A 21,283-nucleotide genomic window follows, 5' to 3' on the forward strand; every position below is an offset into this window, starting at 1 on the left:
CCCCCCCAACTTAGAAACATAGATTCATCCCCCCCCCCCCCCCCGAAGTCTCAACTCAAAACACATCTGTTCAAAGCTGCCTGTTGCACTTGAATGTCCATTGTTCTGCTTTTTCAGTTGTTTTTGTTGTATAATATGTTTTTGCTGTTTTTAATGTATGAATACACTGTACGGCGTCCTTGAGTGCCGAGAAAGGCGCCTTTAAATAAAAAACGTTATTATTATTATTATTATTAGCTGTCCTCAGACATTTTCCTGGGAGTTTGGGGGTTTCAGTGACCAAGAGGAATTGTGCTTTTATTAAAACAGAAACACATTTAAAAAAATGTTGAATAGCTATTTTAGGCTGATGGAAATATATAAAAATAAATAATACATATATATAGAGGTTTATGTAAATATATACAGGATTCTTTATTTCTCTACCAGAGTTGTTTTCATGGACATGTAAAGTTGACATGGAAATAGAGTGAGAGTTGAACAAAATGGGAGAATAAACATAAAATATTTATGACCAATGAAAGAACTTTTACCAAAGTTAATGGTCATTTTATAAATAAATAGTGTTGTACAGAATATGAATTATGAATACATTTCCCATGATTCTCCTGGTAATTCATAAGTGTAACCCTGACTGAGGCTTTAGGCTGCAGGTCCTCTCCCTCTCTCTCTCTCTCCCTCTCTCTATCTCTCTCTGTCTCCCTGCTCCACTAACCCCTTTGTTTGTGTTTACATGGCTGTTACCGTGGCGACAACATCTTCACGCCCTGCGGACTTCCACCCCTGGAACGCAGACAGGCAGACAGACGGGTGGGCGAGTGAGCTCGAGACACAGAGGGAAAGAGAGAGCGAGAGAGATGAAAGAGGGAGGGGAAGGGAAACCTCAGCTGCGGCCGCGTTCCATTCTGAAACGTCTACATCCTTTGTTTCCTTCAGGAGTCTGTTATCTTGACGTTTGCTATCCTTGCTTGTTGTTTATGTGAGTTATTTATAATATTTAACGTGTTTAAAAATGCGACCGTTGAAGTTATATTCTCTGCTGGTATCAAATGTCGTATTTCCCGACACCTCGGGTCCTGTGGGTTGTGTCGGAGGGTGGGAATGAACGGCCCACGTCGTCGAATGGTTTGGAGGACTTGCTGACAACAAAACCTTTAACGTGTCATTAATCACAATCCCTTTTACACGTCAGTGATACTCACGCAGCTGTTTTGTATCTGCACTTCAGAGACGAGACAAAGAGAAGCAAGGCGTCATGAAAGGAAGCGCTGTTTTGAAATGGGACGTGTCCCAGGATTCCCAGGCTCCAGAGGCCTCTGCTCTCCAGGCTCCTCGTGGCGTCACGTCCTCCGTGGCTCTGCTGTTAATTATAGATCATGTAAAAAAACAAAAAAAAAAAAAAAAAAAAAAAAAAAATTATAGATCATGTGTAAACTGGGTTAGACGGCCTTGGCAGCTGCGACGCACACACACACACACGCACGCACACACGCACGCACGCACGCACACACACACACACACACACACGCACGCACGCACGCACACACACACCCTTTTTTTAATTCACAATGACGTTTAAACACTGTGATCTAAATTTGTCTCAAGAGGTGCAGTCCTGTATGGAGCCATTACATCACTGTGTCGACATTAATAAGTAGGAAGATTGTTGTTTCTGTGTAAATAGACTCGTAGTCATACGTGACATTTCTGGGCCACTGGCTAATAATAGCATCTGTATGTTGTATATTTATATTTCATTATATCAGACATGACGAAAATATTGACGGCTTCATACATGATGACACTCAACAGCTTTAACCCTCGTGTTGTCTTCCCGTCCAAATTGAAAATTGACACTTTTGTTGACGCTTTTTATCGATGTTTTTAACTTTTTCTTATGTTTTTGGTCCCTTTTTTAACACTTTTGTCACTTTTTTTCAATGTTTGTCACTTTTTTGATGTTTTCAACACTTTGAACACTGACTTATTAACTTTAGTTTCACAGTTATTTTTTGATTTTATAGCCAAAAATGATGCTTTTTTATCGATTTTTGTTGTTGTTTGTTTTTGTTCCTTTTTTCAACACTTTTGACACTTTTTCACGCTTTTTTTGATGTTTTTAACGCTACATAACACTAACTTATTAACTTTATATCATATAACATAACTTTATATAACTTAATATCAATTATAAGAAATTGTACCTAACATTTGAGTTAGAAAAGCAGAAATTAGGAATTATTGAGACTAAAATGAAAGGAATGGATGTTGATGGATAATCACAGACTGGAATATGTCAACTTTTACTCAATACTATTTCAAAAACACTTCAATTTGGTTTTTCAAATGCTATAAAATTGAATGAAACACCCCAAAATGAATGAAAGTAGAGATTTGTACTTGGCAAAGAGCGTTGTGTGGAATCAATCATGTTATTTTGGGGAATTAAAAAGAACATTTTAATAGGAAAACAGGTCAATTTGACCCGAGGACAACATGAGGGTTGAAGGCCTCGACGTATTTCTATTAAAGGTTAATACTGTACACATCTCACCTCAGTGGGGTCAAGAGTGACCAGTTATAAAAACCAAGAGGAATCACTACACTTCCCTTTGACCCTGCCGTCTCATCCCTAAAGTTAACGTTTGACTTCCACTAATTTCTGCTGATGTCACCCTGCTTCCTGGTTCCAGCCTGACACAAGCAGCCGCTTCGCTCCGCTAACCATGACTCTTAATCACAATGTTTTCTTATTCTTCCCCCGGGGGGTAACTTGTGCTTTCGTTGGTTTCCTCCTGCCTCCTTGACTGCAGTGTCCCGCATGACGGGGCAGGTTTCACGCTGCACAGAGAGGACACCTGTGGGACTTTTCACATCGTCTGTATCACCGTTTCACCTCAACTCGGTTCATGTGACGGCGAGTCACGTCACCCTCCACGTTTCATCTTATTTCCCGTGTCATGTTGTTGATCGTCCTGTCATAGCTTTTGACATCTTCCCTCACTTAATGTAATCTCAGTTCATCTATTCTCACTCTGTCCTTATACGCAGGAAAGTCATTTGTTATCTTGTAAATTTGGGCCATTTGAGGGCAGAATTCAAACATTTCCTAACTGGGAGAAGTGATAAAGACTGCATCTCCCATGATCCTAAAATACTTCACAATGTCACCAAACTGCGTCTTTTGGTGCTGTTTTGGTTGAGAGACCCCGAGCGGCAGAAAATTGAGCATCCAGCGTCAGTTCTGACAGGCCAAGTAGTTAATGCTTGAGTATTTTTATTTATTTATTTGATGAGGACAAAGCACATTAATCAACATTTATGTAAATGCACCAGTGTTGGCCAATCGGCTGTTTTTCAACTGTAGTCCTAGTTACCCAGCATGCATGTCTTTATGGTGGGAAGAAACCGGAGCACCTGGAGGAAACCCACGCAAACACGGGGACAACATACAAATTTCACACAGAAAGGCCCAGAACGACCCGGATTTGAACCCAGAACATTCTTACTGGGAAGCTAACCGCTATTGGCCAACAACAACACGCTCGCATCAGCTGATCCAAACGCCGCTTTAGTTTGTTCCTAAGTACTTGATGCTCGCATCTGTGGAGCCCACCTCCTCCCCAGCTCCACCTTGTCGTGTAGACCGTGGCATCCGCTTCCATGTCATCGTTGGGGGAATAGTTGAGTTCTCCCAGTCTTAAACTGTGTGAGCGTCCCCTAATGCTGTCCCTTGACGCTCTGCTTTTTCATGATGCTCATGGAAGGTCAGGGGACTCCTCTGAACTAGGCCTGGGAGATATGGAGAAAATCAAACGTCACGATATTCTTGACCAAATGCCTCAACATCGATATTGCGACAATATTGTTTGGGTGACTATTGGTGCTTTGACATAATGTTACTTACACAATGAGATTTTTGATAAATATTCTCAAGAAATGATTTAATGACTTAGTGGAGTAAAGGTAAATGCTAGGTAAAAGGTAAAAAAAACAGCTAGAACAGTCTGGTGAGTTCAGAAAATGGCATCACTTTACTGAAGTGCCGCCTGTAAAACCAGGTAAAGACATCACTTACCATATTACGATGTTACAATGTGTCCAAATTCTCTAGTCTCATATCGCGATATCGATAGATCATCGCCCAGCCCCACTCTGAACAGAGCAATACCGCCAAATTTGATTTGTAATTTTTTCAATAAAATAAAAATAAACTTTAATGTCTGTGTTGTTCTTGACTTTAATGGACCTGACACAAATGACATATTGTAGGTTTGATAGATCTAGATATGTAACTGGAAGTTGCTAAAGCCTCTCCTAAATGAATTTAATGTAATGTAAAGATATCACTCATGTAAATAAATATCAATATTTTACACGTAGCTGTTGTCTTGGTTGTCTAGTGTTCAGCCATGTTTCAATTCTCTGGTTCAATCCTTTGTTTGGATTACTGATTCTACCTTTAAATTCATAATATTATCATTAATTTAATCTTATGGCGTTTGATTTAGCTTTATCTCATTCTCATTATCTCACCTTGACTTTTTATTTTGGTTTATTTAACTTGATTTTGTTGAAACATTGAATTTCACCTCACTTTGTCGTTGTGTGTCACATCGTTCCTCATTTCATCTCACACTATCTCATTTTATATCTCATATCTAATGTTTATGTTCATAGCCATCTACCTCTATGGCTGTACACATGGCTGGCTCAGTTGAGCTACAACTGAAAAGGATTCAGGCCAATCAAATGGCTCAGGTGAGGTGACATCACCCCCCTGATCAGCAGTGTGACCTCAGCCTGCCGCATCATGAATTCCTAACGCGGGCTCTGACTGCATCCAATCAGCACAGGCCCGGATTATCAGGTAATGAGGCCTGACGGGACACAGCCAATCACGTTTCAGCACACAGATTACTGCCTGGTGGTGCTCAGAGGGAATCAATAATGCACACACACACACACACACACACACACACACACAGACACACACACACACACACACACACACACACACACACACACACACACACACACACACAGTTGCCCCGAGCCTGCCCTTACTACCATTACGGTAAATGACGGAGCTCAGAGGCTTCTAGAGAAAGGGAAGGATGGACAGATACACAAGTGAGGAGGGAAGTAATGGAGGAAAAACATGAGAGTAGAGTGAAAATCAAAGCGGACAGGATGATCTCAGTGCGTATGATTCATTCGCCAGTAATTGTGAGTCATCGCTGTAACAGCGATTTAAAACCAGAGAGATGGAGTCCGATTCTGTTCACCTGTCCCTCGCTGTATCTGGCTGCAGCAGCTTTGTTGATACTACAAATCTGAACTGCTGGCTCAGTTCTCACACTGATTACCTACTTTATGTTTTCCCTGTCTGGGTCTGGAGGACAAATAGGTTTCACAAATAAGACTACTGTGTTATAGGTGAGATCATAGATTACAGGAGCAAAAGCAGTGCATGCGGTATGGTTTTAGCTAAAGTAGTAGCTAATATAGTTATTTTCCTCCCTAAGATATAAGTCTTCTGTCCATTACATTTTGAATAATGAATGTTCTTCTACTCATAAATATGCAGTGGTGGCAGAATTTCTTTGATCTTAAAGTATGAATACCACGGTGTAGAAATATTACATTCAACACTTTGCTAAGTTGAAAAACATGAACATCATTTTTGTTTTGCCTTCGCCAAAGAGGTCATGTTTTCTGCCTGTTTCTGTTTGTTTGTCTGTCTGCAGAATTACGGGGAAAAAACAACTGATATGATTTTAATTTGTGGGCCACGGCAGAACAATTTGGAGCGGATCACATGGAGGATGCATAAATTATCCTCACCTTTGTTAAAATTGCGTAATAGGGCTGTGCTGATTGTGCGCCATTGATGTGGATTCGGAAAAAAATGGAAAAACGGCATCTGGACTGGGAAAATTCACCCTGGTTTAACAATGTGAGATAGGCCATGCCTTGGTGGAGGTCTGCGCTCTCTGAGTGCCCTTCTAGCCACAACCTCCTGACCCCGATGAAGGGATCCCCCTCCCCCTCACTAAGAACATAAGAATGTGCAGATTAGTCAAAGGGATTGTAACAACAAGTATGAGCTCAATGGTGACACTATGCACAGAAGAACTAGTACTAGGAGTGGTACTACAGTAGTAGCCATTCAATCCAACCTAAGTACCTGAACTACCCATTAAGATAAAACTGCAAAGTCACCGTGATGGTGAAAAAGTTTTGGACACACCGGATATGATCGCCACAGATCCTTGTCGTTCTTCAGGAAATGTCCCACTGAGGGTGGAATTAACTGAAACTGACTGCAGGCCATGCTCCACAGTGATTGCGTGTGTATGTGATGCCAGCTGAGAGATCACATGAGCTGAATCACGGTGTCACTCAGCAGGTTTTACAGGGAGATTAAAGCAGTGTTTGGCTGATTTTCATGGTTGCAGTGTGACACTGGTACTGTACACGTGGGGAGATTCAGACCATCCATCACGCCTTCAATTACAACAGGATTGTTTCAGTTTGAGTTTTTGTTGCTTTTGTCGCCCACTTGGAACAACTCCCTGCATCACTAAGCTGCTGAAAATGTGAGGGGGCGGAGCGATTTCTTTGAATAAGATCTGAAGGGCAACGATCTTTGTTCTCAAATAAAGTAATCATTTAGTCAGTGGTACTGCAAATACCATAGCTATTACAGCACCTGTCAATCAAAATCAGATTATTTGCACAGCCCTACTACACACTACGGAGAGATATAACCAACAATATGGGATAGTAAGGACGGGTCATTCACAGTGATGTTGAACTTGACAGGATATTGGTCATGCTGTAAATCTAAAATCTTGTTGATTATTAGAGTCCGATTGATAAAGGATTTTTGAGGCCGATACTGACACAAATATTCGGTCATTTAAAAATCCGACATACCGATATATTGGAATGTCGGATGTATATATATATATATATATATATATATATATATATATATATATATATATATATATACATTTAAAAACAAAATCCAGAAACGAGTTAGAAAACATAAACAGATTTCCCTAACATTAGTTATTTGGTATTTATGAGTTCTCACTAAAATAATATGATGATAATTTGTTTTATTGTCACAACTGAACAGAGGAACATCAAAATATATTAAAGTTCTTAAAAATAAAATGTATGAAAATACAAACTTAAGATATGAAACTTAAAGTCCTTTGAACAAAAACACAGTGTGTTGCCAACAGGGACGTTGTAGAGCGTCCTCTGGTGGACAGACTATGCAACGCCATCACTAACAGGGACGTTGTAGAGCGTCCTCTGGTGGACAGACTATGCAACGTCATCACTAACAGGGACGTTGTAGAGCGTCCTCTGGTGGACAGACTATGCAACGCCATCACTAACAGGGAGGTTGTAGAGCGTCCTCTGGTGGACAGACTATGCAACGCCATCACTAACAGGGAGGTTGTAGAGCGTCCTCTGGTGGACAGACTATGCAACGCCATCACTAACAGGGACGTTGTAGAGCGTCCTCTGGTGGACAGACTATGCAACGCCATCACTAACAGGGAGGTTGTAGAGCGTCCTCTGGTGGACAGACTATGCAACGTCATCACTAACAGGGAGGTTGTAGAGCGTCCTCTGGTGGACAGACTATGCAACGTCATCACTAACAGGGAGGTTGTAGAGCGTCCTCTGGTGGACAGACTATGCAACGTCAACACTCATAACATGGTTGACCGTCCATCATTTATCAGAATCATTCATTTGTCATTATAAATGATTCTGATGAACGAATATTTAAAACAACAATTCCGATACCAATAGTTCGGGATATGCCAAATATCGGCCGATAATCTTTTGACACTATTAACACTATGATAGAACTAAACGGGATACTTTACAAGTCTCAGTGATAACATCTATTTGACACAAAACATTCAGTAATTTTATTTGCTTACGTTTCTATTTGGGTTGTAATCTGCGGCATGAAATTACCAACTTCTTCTCTGGGGACTACCGACGTTTGGGATCAGATAGCGAATCAGCCGAAGGCGGGAATCAGACACAACCTCCTCTGATTGGCCAACACTACGTTACTGTTAATGGTGATTGTTTGTCCTCTGTCACTAACAGACAAGTTCACAAACTCTTACTTGAAGCACTAAAATTGATTGGTTCTTATTATTATAATTTTTAGGGGTTCAAGCCCCCCCCCCCAAAAGAGTCTATAATCGCCCATGCCCTGCAGCATAACATGTTCCAAGGTATTTCCTTGTTTGTGATGTCGGTGGTTCAGACGTGCGCTGCATCATGCAGCCAGCTCACAAACACCAGCAGCTCAGACGTTTTAGCTCAGTAGCAGGGGATTTCCAGCTCTGTGCCACATGCAGCGCCGCGGCAAAGGTTCAAACTGTGTCATGCGGTGATCTGGTGCGGGCTAATTTGAGCTAAACCTGTTTTTGCAATGTTGAACGTGACTCTGCCCAGTAGCACTTTAATGGAAAACCGCACACAGTTACTCAGCAAAGGCCTTTTTTAATGGAACAAAGGATCTTTTCTGCCACTCTGCATGATTCGGCTTGTTTATGTGGGGCTCCGGCTCTATTTTAGGATGCAAAAGAAATATTCCGTCAGCACGGCGGGCCCGGTGACACATTTCATACCCAAGTATCGGACAATCAGCAGAGCGGTGTCATGAGGTCGTCAGGCTGCAGCTGACTGGCAGCGCTGTGTTGAAACTCTGAGGAAAACACACTGGAGGTCAGACACATCATACACTCAGAGTGTTGCAGAACACATGGCATGGCTGTTTGTTAACCACACAAAGTGTGTGTGTGTGTGTCACTGTCTATGTGTGTGTGTGTGTTCCTCCTTATAAGGGAACATGCCAGAGATTGAAAAGATGATGAAGTCAGATTTTGAGTCACACTCAGGAACCAGGAAGAAAATGAATGTCATTGTGTCCAATTACACACGTGTTTCTCTGAAATGTAATAAATCAATAAAGCTGATGATTAATTGGTGTTTTGACTCTTGAACTTGATGTGATGTCTCTTCCTGTTATTTTCAGTGCTGCCGGTATTTTGCCTGCCAGCTTTTTCCACTGTTTGCGCTTTCGTCCTGATAACGGCTGATAGGGCCTTCACCGGCGGCTTCTTCAGCGCTACACCGAGAGGGATCTGTTGCCAATTCCTGTAGATTCAAGGTCAGAGGGGGAAATCTGTGGAATGTTGTTGGCTCATTTCATTTGGCAAATGGACAAAAATGAAATACTAAAACTATCAGTACATGATGCTAACCACTGAAAGAGCAGAATTCCTTTCAGTCAGAGAGTGGGAGACGGAGACATTGTGAATGAATCAGAGTCTTCCTTTGATTTCCAGGGAAGATGTCCATCCACTGACCTGAAGCCCCGCTCAAACAGAGACCAGAACCTACTGATGCATTCAGGCGCCAACCTGTACGTTCAATCATTATCACCAGAAAGTTACCAGAAAGTTACCTCAAAAGGCCGAAGAGGGTGTTAAATAACTTTAAAGTTTAGTGAGTCATGAGTTCAAAGTTTGGGCTGTGACGTTGAACTTGAAAACATGAGAGGTTGACAGTTGAGGGCTGTAGTCAAAAAATCTTAACCCTGGTGTTGTCCTCCTGGGTTAAAAACGGACAAAAATTTGACATTTTCGTCCCTTTTTCAGACTTTTTTTCACTAACTTCGCACGCTGTGATTCATCAACTTACGTCACATTTACCAAACTTGCAGTTCCTCGACTCTTCACCGCCCACTATACTGTAAATTGCGCACATTTAAACGCGCTATTGAATGGGCCTCCTTCTCTCTTTCAACGAAGTTGATCTGTAACGCTTAATGATTTTGTGCTGACTTGTAACTGAAACGTAATATGTAAAGAGTTCTGTACAGCTGGAGCTGTCTAGGTAATCTCTTTGTCTTCTCCATAAAAAACTATAATAGAAACAGCTGATTGTGTTTGGAAACCCACACCCACTTTGATTATGAAATTCCATATTTCCATTTTGGAAAAATGTTTTTCCTAAATTCATTACCCAGTGATCAGCCGCTGTGTTATGAGGTTATGAGTCGGCGCTCAGCATTTTCCAATGCAGTGCTTATCTTATGATGAGTGTTTCCAGCTGCAGTATGGCGCTCCCTGTTGATGCAATAACGTCTGTTACCTGTTGATTAACTGGATTGAAGAATCCAAGTTAACCCTTTAACCAAGTTAACCTTTTCATAGTCTGGCGAACACCAGACCAAGCTGAGCGCAATAGATTTGAGATTGAGCGTTGGTCTGGGGAGTCTGCTCTGTGTTTTCTCTGCGCAAGAGGCGTGACCAACGGGCGTAAGCGACTGTACGCAACTGGATAGTCCTTCAGCCAATCAGACCAACGATCCGGGGGATGTAGCAGCGACGGCGGCATCAACGGGTTTTCTGCACTTCGGTAGCGTTCGGTGGCCGCTGCTGTGTTGAACAGAAACCAAGAAGCTGCTTGATCATCGTGTTAAACCGGCCAATAACATGCCAGGTAGATAAGCCAGCTTGTGATTGGTTCCCGCAGAATTGTGAACTTAAGCAGGAGAATTAAACGTGCAGGTGTCCAGACCGAGCTGCAGGGCGACATCAAATCGCCGACAGAGTGGGCGGGGCTTACCCAGACTATCCCTTTTCACATATTCAACAAAATATTTGTAGCTTTAACATTTTTTAAAACCCCAAAGCACAGAAGTAAGAAACACAACATGTATATTAAATCATTTGACTTTAATTACATTTTCAATAAATTGCTATAAACATACATTTAAGCAGTCATTCAGGAAAGTATGCTTCAAAGGCATAATATCGTCGATCACATACCAAGATCTACATTCTCACCTGACTGTTTATGACGTGATCCGGGAATCAGAAGAAATGTTTTCTAATCTCCTGAGAGGAAAACTAACAGAAATCTGACGGGTTATCGTGCACACCTGCCCTGACAGAACAATCACTGCTGGCTCCACAGAATCCCACCATCAGCCACCTCAGCATGCATTTTAACTTTTAATTAGCTTTACTCATTTGTCAGTGGACTTGTACAACCAATGCAACCAGGATCCTATGTTCCCCAGCTAAATATCATCTTAATATGACACATTAGGGAGACATTTTAAAACTATTTGATGGTCTCACCATTGTTTTTTTCCTAAGTCAAATGTATAATGTAAAGGTTGTTTTCTATGATCAATATGCTGAAACTCCCCATAGTTTAGGATGTTCAACACTCCCACAAATGTCTCAGGCATAACCAGTTTTCTTTACTTTTGACATTGATATCTCCAAACTGTCAATCCCTTTGTTCTTTTTGCAATTTGAACTTCGAAGATAGCCCTTATCAACAACTTACAACGTAACATATCAAGAGGCATACGTAACCTGGGAACAAAGGGATAATCCCACTAGACCTGAATGACACATGTAGAAACAATATCAGTCTGTCATGTGATTGGTAGATGAATCATCTCCCCACAGTATGCATGGCACTGATCAAAGAAAACAGGGCTAATAAAGTGATGCTGAAGCGTTATTTTGCAATGTATCTGTGATCAACGTAAAAAGCTTAAATGTTTGTATGTGTAGTGTATTTCCACCTCTCCCAACTCAGAGCCATGCATGATTAGGATTAGACTCAGGTGTGATACGGAGCGCTTGTTTAGCATGACACAGCTGATTTGAGTGACTGATCACATGTGGGAAAACATGCAGCACTTGGGGTCGACGGGAGCACTGAGAACCCGGCGAGGCTTTAAATAATTTGTCTTGTAGTTTCTACACACAAGACTGTAAAATCAATTCAACTTTGCAAGAAGTCACGTACAAATTAAGTCCAAAGAGAAGTGTCAGAAACAGAGAAATGGGGGGGGGGGGGGGAGAGACGACATTGTTTAACATATTGAAGGAGTTCATTCCAAAACCATTTTATCTTCCATTGTGATATTTTTTGTTGTTGTTAAATACGGGAAAGAATTACTAAGAGGAAGTTTAATTTACCTTAAAAACAGGAGAAACATTTTTTGGGACTGAAGCCCTTCATATTAAGACAGGAAGAGGGCAAAGCAGAGGGATTCTCACTCCAGCTGACTAACAGTGACACCTTCTGGGTGAAAAAGGGTACTGCATGGGACAAACAGGATTTAAACTCTACGTGCTCGTAAACACTGACGTGAAAACTGAAAACAGAACATTTTCAAGTCTGCTTGTCTTATGTTTCTGACTGCACAAAAAGAGATGAACTGCTGTGTGGTTGTCTTTTGGATGGAAAAACAGCAACTACACATAACTTCAGTTGGACTGATGAGTTTGTTTAATAATTGTGTTTTGTTTTTTAAACTTAGATGTTGACCACCTCTGATAAGTTGCCGGCTTGATTACAAATTTATTTTAGAATAATTATTAACACTATATGACATTTTAAACTGCGTCTTTAAGAGAAGGAAATGCAAAAATCTAATTATATTTTCTTTCAAATTTTAAAAACCCCACTAATTAGCACACAAAATAAAAATCACCGACTATGTTAACATGCACATAATATTCTGTTTTTTGCCCTTATTCCAAAAAAAGACGTCATTTGGACTTAGCTGTTTCCATGGCTAGTTAAAGTGAATAGTCTACTACTATTCCCGTTAACGTGTAGCCGCGGTGGAGGACTTGTTAGGCCGTGTGAACACAGCGTCCCTCTTTCATTCCTTCAACCAGCTTCTGAAAATGGTCGCCGTAGCGATGTATGCGCATACCCAAAGCTGTGTTCTCCTTCTTATCGGGTGTGCAGCCTTGCCAAGTGTTGGTTGGTTGGTTTGTGTACAGAAACCATAGCAACGCACATGAGCTGACCATGAGCCGTGAACAGGCAAGAGGCCATAAACTTAAGATTGAGACGCTGTAAACATGTCCAAGGAGTCCTTCTAAAACCAGAATAATACAAGAATATCCCACGTCTTAATCGGAAAGTTCTAAATTTGGAAAAAGGCCTTATTCAGAATATCCAACCGGAACATGCTGTTCACATGACCGGTCTCAAATTGGGAATAATAGTATAATATTGGTGTGCATGTAAACATACGCATCAGCCCACATCGGTCCATCACATCCCTCTACCACCTGGATTAATTTGTGAGAAGAAAAAAGAAGAGAAAAGGAAACCCTGGGTGCAGAGGAACAGCTAGAATGTAAACAGACTCAAAACACTCACCACTGCTGATAGAGAAGGGGGAAAATAATCCTAAAATCAGTAATACCAACATCGTGAGTGGTCCTTCGCCACACTTTGACAGCCTCTGTGTGCTTGTTCCTGTCCGTTTCCCACCTCTTAAGGGTAAATAAAACCATATGATCAGGTTAAATAAGACTCCAATTCCCAGGATGCAGTGTTGCAGCGTTAGGCACAGGCTCCGCTGTGACTCCAAACCCGGTGCGAGTGTCTTGTCCCTCCGTCAGCTCAATGATCCAGAAGGGCCGTGGTCACGCGAGGGAACACAGACGCTGCTGTGACGTGGACACTTCTGCCGTGAATCCCCGCCGTCACAGAGTCAACGTCAGCAGGATTTGGAGGAGAAACGTGTTCCACAGAAAGGAAGGAGGGATGAACAGTCCAGGGCTGATATATCATTGCTGTGCACATCCTTATTTTCTTCCTCCTTCTCCTCCTGTTTGGCTGATTATTTCTGCAGCTCCTGTGGCGTGCTGAAGGTCTCGTAGACGTTGGCCGCAAACTCCTTCACCTGGTCGTTCATCAGCAGCTCCTGAGAGACACAGACAAAAAGTTAGAGACACAGACAGAAAGTTAGAGACGCTGACAGAAAGTTAGAGACGCTGACAGAAAGTTAGAGACGCTGACAGAAAGTTAGAGACGCTGACAGAAAGTTAGAGACGCTGACAGAAAGTTAGAGACGCTGACAGAGACGTGATGGATGGATGGAGAAGTCATATTTATTCTGCTCTGACTGATTCAGTGCTTTAAAATGTGCTTTTTATTATAAAATGAAGTGCAAGTTGTCGGAGGTTTCTTTCTCATATTAATCATATTTTGTGGTATTTCCTCTTCAATGCAAAAGTTCTTTGGTAAAAATAAAACTGTACAAAGGTGGGAATCACCCAGCAGTATATTGGGAGTTCTTTTACTTATTAAAAGGTCCCATGGCATGAAAATTTCACTTTATGAGGTTTTTTAACATTAATATGAGTTCCCCCAGCCTGCCTATGGTCCCCCAGTGTCTAGAAATGGTGATAGGTGTAAACCGAGCCCTAAGTATCCTGCTCTGCCTTTGAGAAAATAAAAGCTCCGATGGGCCGATCTGGAATCTTGCACCTAATGAGGTCATAAGGAGCAAGGTTACCTCCCCTTTCTCTGCTTATTTATAGTTATTCGCCCAGAGAATTTGGCCCACCCATGAGAAAGAGACATCATGGCTTTCAAACAAGCAAAGTGGCAGTTGGTCAAGGCCACACCCCCAGCCTCTACCTTGCCCCCCCCCCCCCACCTCCTCAAAAGCCACAGACTAAGAAATGGCACAAACTAAGGAAAGCTCATTGTGGAACTGGCTCTAGTGGCTGGAATTCTGCACCAAGGCTGAATTTTGGGAAAGAGACTTCAGATAAAGTATTAGGGACCACTAAGGTCTATATAAAAGAGACTTCAGATCCAGTATTAGGGGACCACTAAGGTCAAGAGACTTCAGATACAGTATTAGGGGACCACTAAGGTCAAGAGACTTCAGATACAGTATTAGGGGACCACTAAGGTCAAGAGACTTCAGATACAGTATTAGGGGACCACTAAGGTCAAGAGACTTCAGATACAGTATTAGGGGACCACTAAGGTCTATATAAAAGAGACTTCCGATACAGTATTAGGGGACCACTAAGGTCTATATAAAAGAGACTTCAGATACAGTATTAGGGGACCACTAAGGTCAAGAGACTTCAGATACAGTATTAGGGGACCACTAAGGTCAAGAGACTTCAGATACAGTATTAGGGACCACTAAGGTCAATATAAAAGAGACTTCAGATACAGTATTAGGGGACCACTAAGGTCTATATAAAAGCATGCAAAGAGCACCATGGCATGGAACCTTTAAGAATTTTGCCGTCTTTTAATGCAAAAACACAAGGTGGAAATATTAACATGTGAAAAGCCGGTGTCATTTATAAGACGCAGGTTTCTCTTTTTCTCCCTTGTGAAGTTTGTGCTCCGCGGGGGGCTGAAGCCTGGTTTCACCTGAACAAAGTGGCTGGGAGTCTCACTGCAGATGGTGTTGATCTGACCGTTGACGATGGGGATGATCTTCGCCAGCGGCAGACTGACTGCAGACAAGCTGGACAGACAGAAACAAACGGCGTCAAGCAGAGTCAACACGGAGGTTTGTGTCTGGACTAACTAACTTTCTGTTAATAAAAACAAAAAAAGAGACGCCACATATTTCTTTGTATTACTCATGTATCTACAGGTTTCACCAATTAAATTTTAAACTTTTTAAAGACTATTATGAATGAAATTTAAGACTTATATCACAACATCAAAAACAAAGTCAGATGTCTGGGAACGTTGTCTGAAACAATCCCCGATTTCCTCATTGATATAGTACTGGTGTCTAGATTGGCTGCAACATACGTTGCATGCTGGTCTAATTTGTAGAAGTAATACAGCAAATTATACTTGGACTAACGACAGAAAGAATTAACACCACAGAACAAATAAATTCCCACCCCTACTACAAAGCTAATTAAGACCATTCGCTCCCCACAACTCTCTCTGTGTTTCTATGTTCTGAAGATTCTGTCTTTCCGGCGCCTTTTCCGCGTGAAACTGGAGTGAAGATAATGACTCTTCTGAAGAGTACATCATGTTTTTTCAATCCTCCGTGTCCTCCTTGGCGACTAGCGACTGCGTGGAGGAGGGGTGGAGGTGATGCATGATCACGGAAGGCTTGTATCGTGTGGACGGGCCAACAGTTTTGTTGTCATTACTTAGAATTCCTCACGGGGGCGACAGACACTACGCACTATAGCTTTAAGACCTGTTACAATTATTTAAGATCTACAACACAGTACCTCAGCAAATTGAAGGCTTTTTAAGGCCTAAAAGACGCCAGCGGAAACCCTGCAATCAGTCAAACTATTAATGGTTCATATGACTAAAGACAATAGCATTAAATGTATCTGGGAAAAAAAAAATCACTCAAAGAGCTGACCTATCAGGTGCAGAGCTGGGGGCGGAGTCACAGGGAGGCGTGCGGAAGAACTCAGCCAGGTTGTCGAGGAGACGAGAGAAACCCCGGTTGAAACTTGCGTTTAGGACCGTGGAGAAGTCTGGACTGGAGTCACAAATAAACACATCAGAATCACAGATTATACACACACACACACACACACACACACACACACACAACACACACACACACACACACACACACACACACACACACACACACACACACACACCACAACAAACAAACAAACAAACAAACAAACAAACAAACAAACAAACAGGTGCGGCGTGTACCTGTCCAACATGTCTCTAGTCTCGTTTAACAGTCGGATGGTCCCCACATCGTTTTCCGTCAGCCCGCATGCCTGCAGAGAAGAGACGGCGAGGTCCGTTAAAGACGCCAATGCTTTACCTGTGCTGTGTATCATGCACTCTGTCTGTAGTGTGTGTGCAGTTACCTGGTCGGAGAGCGCGTTCTCATCGTCAGCCAGCATGTACCAGGACATCGGCCGCTCGGAGCCGGCCTCCACCTCCGCCCTGATCCAGCTCAGCTGCTGCTCCAACTCCAGCAGAGACAGGCTCTGCTTCAGAGACACGCTGGAAAGGAATCATTTAAAGTCACGTATTAGGCAATAAGGATAAAAAGGTGAGGCTACGCGGTTTTCCTCTGTTTGACATCCGTGTAGGTTGAATATATCTGGGATGTTTTGGACTGTTGGAGTAATATGGTAAGTGATGTCTTTACCTGGTTTTACAGGCTGCATTACAGTAAAGTGATGTCATTTTCTGAACTTCCCAGACTCTTCTAGCTGTTCTATTATTTACCTTTACTCCACTAAGTCATTAAATCATTTCTGGAGAATATTTATCAAAAATCTCATTGTGTAACAAACATTTTGTTAAAGCACCCATAGTCAACCATACAATATTATCGCAATATCGACACTGAGGTATTTGGTCAAGAATATCGTGATATTGGATTTTCTCTATATCGCCCAGGCCTAGCGTCAGGATTATGTCATATGTCACAACGCGATAAAACATGCTCACGAACATATTATATAATTTCACCTGTGCAGATATTACTCTTCGCGCACCAATCCAAAAATCAAGGGTTGTAGAGTGAGCGTGACACAAACCCTAAGGAGAGTGAATGGCACCTTGTGTATATATTAGTGTGTATATTTCTGTTTTGGTTGATATGTATGTGTAAGCACAGTGTGAGTAACGATTCTCCAAAGACAAATTCCTCGTATGTGTCCTCATACCTGGCGAATAAAGCTGACTCTTTTCATCCTCCGCTTATCCTTCTTCTTCTCACCTCCAAAGCCCTCCATATTCTTGCTCCTCCAGACCTCTCTGGACTCCTTCAGCTCTACATTCCATCCCGAACACTACGATCCTTCTCTTCCTCACTGCTTTTTATTTCTTCTGCCCGCCGGTCCACATTGGCGTTTCGAGCCTTCAGCCTTTCTGCTCCTCGCCTATGGAACTCCCTCCCGCTATCCAGCCGCACCATAGAGTCTCCCCCCCTATAAAACCTCCCTCAACACAAATCCAATTCCCAAAGGCCTAACCCACATGACTCCACTCTTCATCCAAGTCATTTTCTATCTCAATTCTTTGAAATGTGTTTGTTTTAATGTCATTATATGAGCCTTTTTAACTGTATCTTTGCTTGCTTAACTGTAAGGTTTGAGTGCTATGAAAGGCGCCCATAAATAAAATGCTTGCTCGAATAAAACTGACTTTTGAAATGTTGGAGGCGGAAACCAAGAAAGCACTGGCCCTACTATGATTGGTCCCTTTCAAGGCGATCTCACTCACACGGACCACCTTAGCCTACCTTGATTGACAGCTATTGTTCTGGAAGCCCGGAGTGTACCGGCCGAAGAAGTGTTATTCTGTCTTCTTTAACGAAGTGTCTCTTATTGCGAGATAGGACATAATCCTGACGTCATCATTTTCTGATGTATTTTATGATTCTTTCAAAAATAAAAAATAAAAGGTTTACCAAAAATATATTAGAAATGCAAATAACCATTAGTTGGAGACACTCACCCTCCCAGTGAGTTCTGTACCGCTTTCTTCACTACGGTCATCAACTCTGTCAAACCTGGAGACAGACGTAGGGACGCAAAAGATTGTAGTGAGAGTTGACACAAATAAGGATTGACAGGTAAACAATATGCTCTTATGAGTGTGTGAGCATGAGTGTGAGTGTGTGTGTGTGTGTGTGTGTGTGTGTGTGTGTGTGTGTGTGTGTGTGTGTGTGTGTGTGTGTGTGTGTGTGTGTCCATCCTACCGTCTCCCAGTAGATGCTGGATACTGGACAGGTACTGCTGCTGGACGTCTGGGGGAGCCAGAGGCGTCTGGGAGGGGGAGAAAGACATTCCTTTAGTTCCAGTCTCAACCAGAAAACAACCAAAACTTCTCTCAAACACTTTAAGGACATTGTGACGTAAACAAGGTAACTTTTTGAAAACAGGCAAATATTTTTACAGTGACCTCATTAACATCAGCAACAGATGGCATGTAGAGCATTTTGAGAGGAGCTTATGGGTACAGTGTTCCTCACCACGTTGTTCTTGCCTACAGAGTTGTCCAGGTACAGGTATCCTCCTATGATGTTCAACTGGACTCGGAGGAGAACCACCAGCATGCAGGTGCTGTACACCGCCACGATGGTGCGGGTGAAACCTGAACAGGACAACAAAGTTTCACACGCTATGATGAAGTTGGACTTCTAATCCAAAATTAAAAATTAAACTAAAACGTTGTGTAGCTAAGTATTTAAGAGGGATTGTGAACAACCAGTGTGTTACGACTGCGTGGACTTACTGATGATCTTTAAATCTTCCCAGATTTCCAGCTTGTTGGCCGGTCTGTGAGACGATGTGAAAGAAGAAAAGCGAAATTAGAGCCCGACCAATAAAGGATTTATAAGGTCGATACCAATACAAATATTTGGTTATTTAAAAATCCAATATGCCAATATATATCTAATTTTTTAAAATCCAGAAACACGTTGCAAAACAAACAAATTTCTTACATTATAATTACAAATTAGTTATTTGTAGTTATTTATGAGTTCTCACTAAGATAATATAATAATTTGTTTTATTGTCACAACAGAACAGAGGAACGTCAAAATATATAATAAAGTTCTGATAAATAAAATGTATAAAAATACAAACGTAAGATATGAAATTTAAAGTCCTTTGAACAAAAACACTCTAACAAAAAAAAAATAATCAGAGTGTTGCCAACAGGGATGTTGTAGAGCAAAATGACGATAAAGTGGAACATTTGTGTTAAATAATGAATATTAGGGCTTGGATGATATGCCTTGGTCCCGATTTGATGCTTTCACCATACATGGCTATCAACATGTCTTGCGATTTCATTTATTGCGATTCTAGAAGTATTGCAATTTGATAATATTCAGTTTTGGGATTTTCTACTCACTTAGCCTTGAGTAGTGCAGTGAGGCTTTCTGAATTTAGTTGACTGATGATGGCTTCTTTCAGTGGAGGGAGCATGGACAGCACTGCAACACACATACAGTATGAACAGTCACGTCAAAAATGCAAAGATGAAGTCTCATTGTTTTTTTTGGGGGGGGATTATTATTCAGAAGTGTGAAGTCATCACCGGTCATGTTGCAGGTTCTCTGGTTGCTTTCAAAGTGGAACTGTCGTCTGGCCTGGGCGATGTACTCGGTGGCCTCCTTCTCCTGGATATCTCTGATCTTCTTCTGGGCATATTTACCCAGAAAGTACACTCCTGGGGGGTCACCAACAAATAATACTTATTAATATAAGTTTATTAATTTGTAAACTTACATCAAGGAGCTTAGAGATAAGTTAATAACATTAGGGCTGCACATTAAATCTTTTTTTTTTTTTTTAATCTTCATCACAATATCAACACATCAATAAAGAAAGTGATGTTTTTAGTTAGTTGAAAAGAAACTAGTTATACTTTTTAAATGGTGCCTTTTGTGTTCAGCTCAATGTTAACTTTGTTTAATAAAATAATTTCCTTTCAGTTTTTATTTAATTAAACAATAAAACTTGTTGCATTTAAGCAGAATGCGAATATAATAGCAGCAGAAATATATTTTAAGATATGTTTATTTAAGTAATTATCATTAAGGCGATATGAACTACGTCATATTTCCCTAATACCGTGCAGCCCTGATATGCTAACATGTAGCATTAAAGACTGAACGTCACGCAAAACATCATTCAATTTCCTGGGAATTTAAAGATGTCTCATTTTCAAAGTCTTAAATCCAATATAACTAACTTAATACCATGATTGGAGGCGGTATACAATCAACACATTACGCAGCGTTAGTTTTTATTTAAAATATTTAATTAAAGTAACGTTACCGTTAGGTTGTAGCTAACGTTACGCGGCTGGTTGTCTCAAACCGTTAACGTTACTTTTATGTTGGAAATGATGCTGTTTATTAAAGAATATACATGCCGAACTGCAAACACATACTGCTCGATTCGTACACGCTTTCTGGACATAGTTTTAAAAGCATTAACTAGTACCGGTAAGTGAAACAATATAAAACATCAAGATTTTTAAGTGCAGTATGGCGTGTTGCTGAAGTTTTAAGCTAGCTCAGAAGCTAACATGGACACCAGTCGTACCTCCAACTACAGCTCCAGTGAAAATAAATTTCCTTTTGTGGCGTTTAACAAAATTCCAGACTGATGAAAACATCGTCGGACCGTGAGGGGTTCGCAAACTACAGCTGCAAAAACCCTCCGTACTTTTAACTTTGTGCTGACTAGTTTACGGACATGTTATCTAAGGACTTACTGCTAGTTAGCAACTTCTTGCTACCATGCTAACTGTCAAAGGTTCCAAAGTATGTCAGTTAAGGTAGGTAGAACGAACAGGATGTTTTCCGGTTGTGGATTTCAAAATAAAACAAGAATTGAGCTTCAGAAGTAAGTGCGTCGTACAGACGCTATCGTAAAAA

At 41.4% G+C, this 21,283-nt stretch overlaps 1 protein-coding gene across 2 annotated transcripts in view; it reads right to left on the bottom strand.

Moving 5' to 3' along the window:
- The window catches only part of pex3 (peroxisomal biogenesis factor 3), a 31,519-nt gene extending 10,327 nt beyond the window's left edge, over positions 1–21,192 (bottom strand). Inside the window, exons 1-13 of one of the 2 annotated variants that reach the window (XR_004336147.1) lie at positions 20,949–21,192; positions 19,936–20,067; positions 19,750–19,831; positions 19,123–19,166; positions 18,860–18,981; positions 18,587–18,653; positions 18,343–18,397; positions 16,740–16,878; positions 16,576–16,646; positions 16,265–16,387; positions 15,292–15,388; positions 13,215–13,813; positions 1,546–1,552 (exon numbers count right to left, since the gene is read on the bottom strand). Coding sequence is in view for 1 of the 2 variants with exons in the window: in XM_032542764.1 (XP_032398655.1) it covers positions 13,730–13,813; positions 15,292–15,388; positions 16,265–16,387; positions 16,576–16,646; positions 16,740–16,878; positions 18,343–18,397; positions 18,587–18,653; positions 18,860–18,981; positions 19,123–19,166; positions 19,750–19,831; positions 19,936–20,067; positions 20,949–21,021 (1,089 nt within the window). In the remaining variant the exon portion in view is untranslated. Of the gene's footprint in view, positions 1–1,545; positions 1,553–12,088; positions 13,814–15,291; positions 15,389–16,264; positions 16,388–16,575; positions 16,647–16,739; positions 16,879–18,342; positions 18,398–18,586; positions 18,654–18,859; positions 18,982–19,122; positions 19,167–19,749; positions 19,832–19,935; positions 20,068–20,948 lie in introns of those variants that run through there. The other variant, XM_032542764.1, reaches the window with a different exon arrangement.
- Positions 21,193–21,283: the final 91 nt, after the last annotated feature.

Source organism: Etheostoma spectabile, chromosome 18 (assembly GCF_008692095.1).
Source record: "Etheostoma spectabile isolate EspeVRDwgs_2016 chromosome 18, UIUC_Espe_1.0, whole genome shotgun sequence".
Classification (NCBI taxonomy): Eukaryota; Metazoa; Chordata; class Actinopteri; order Perciformes; family Percidae; genus Etheostoma; species Etheostoma spectabile.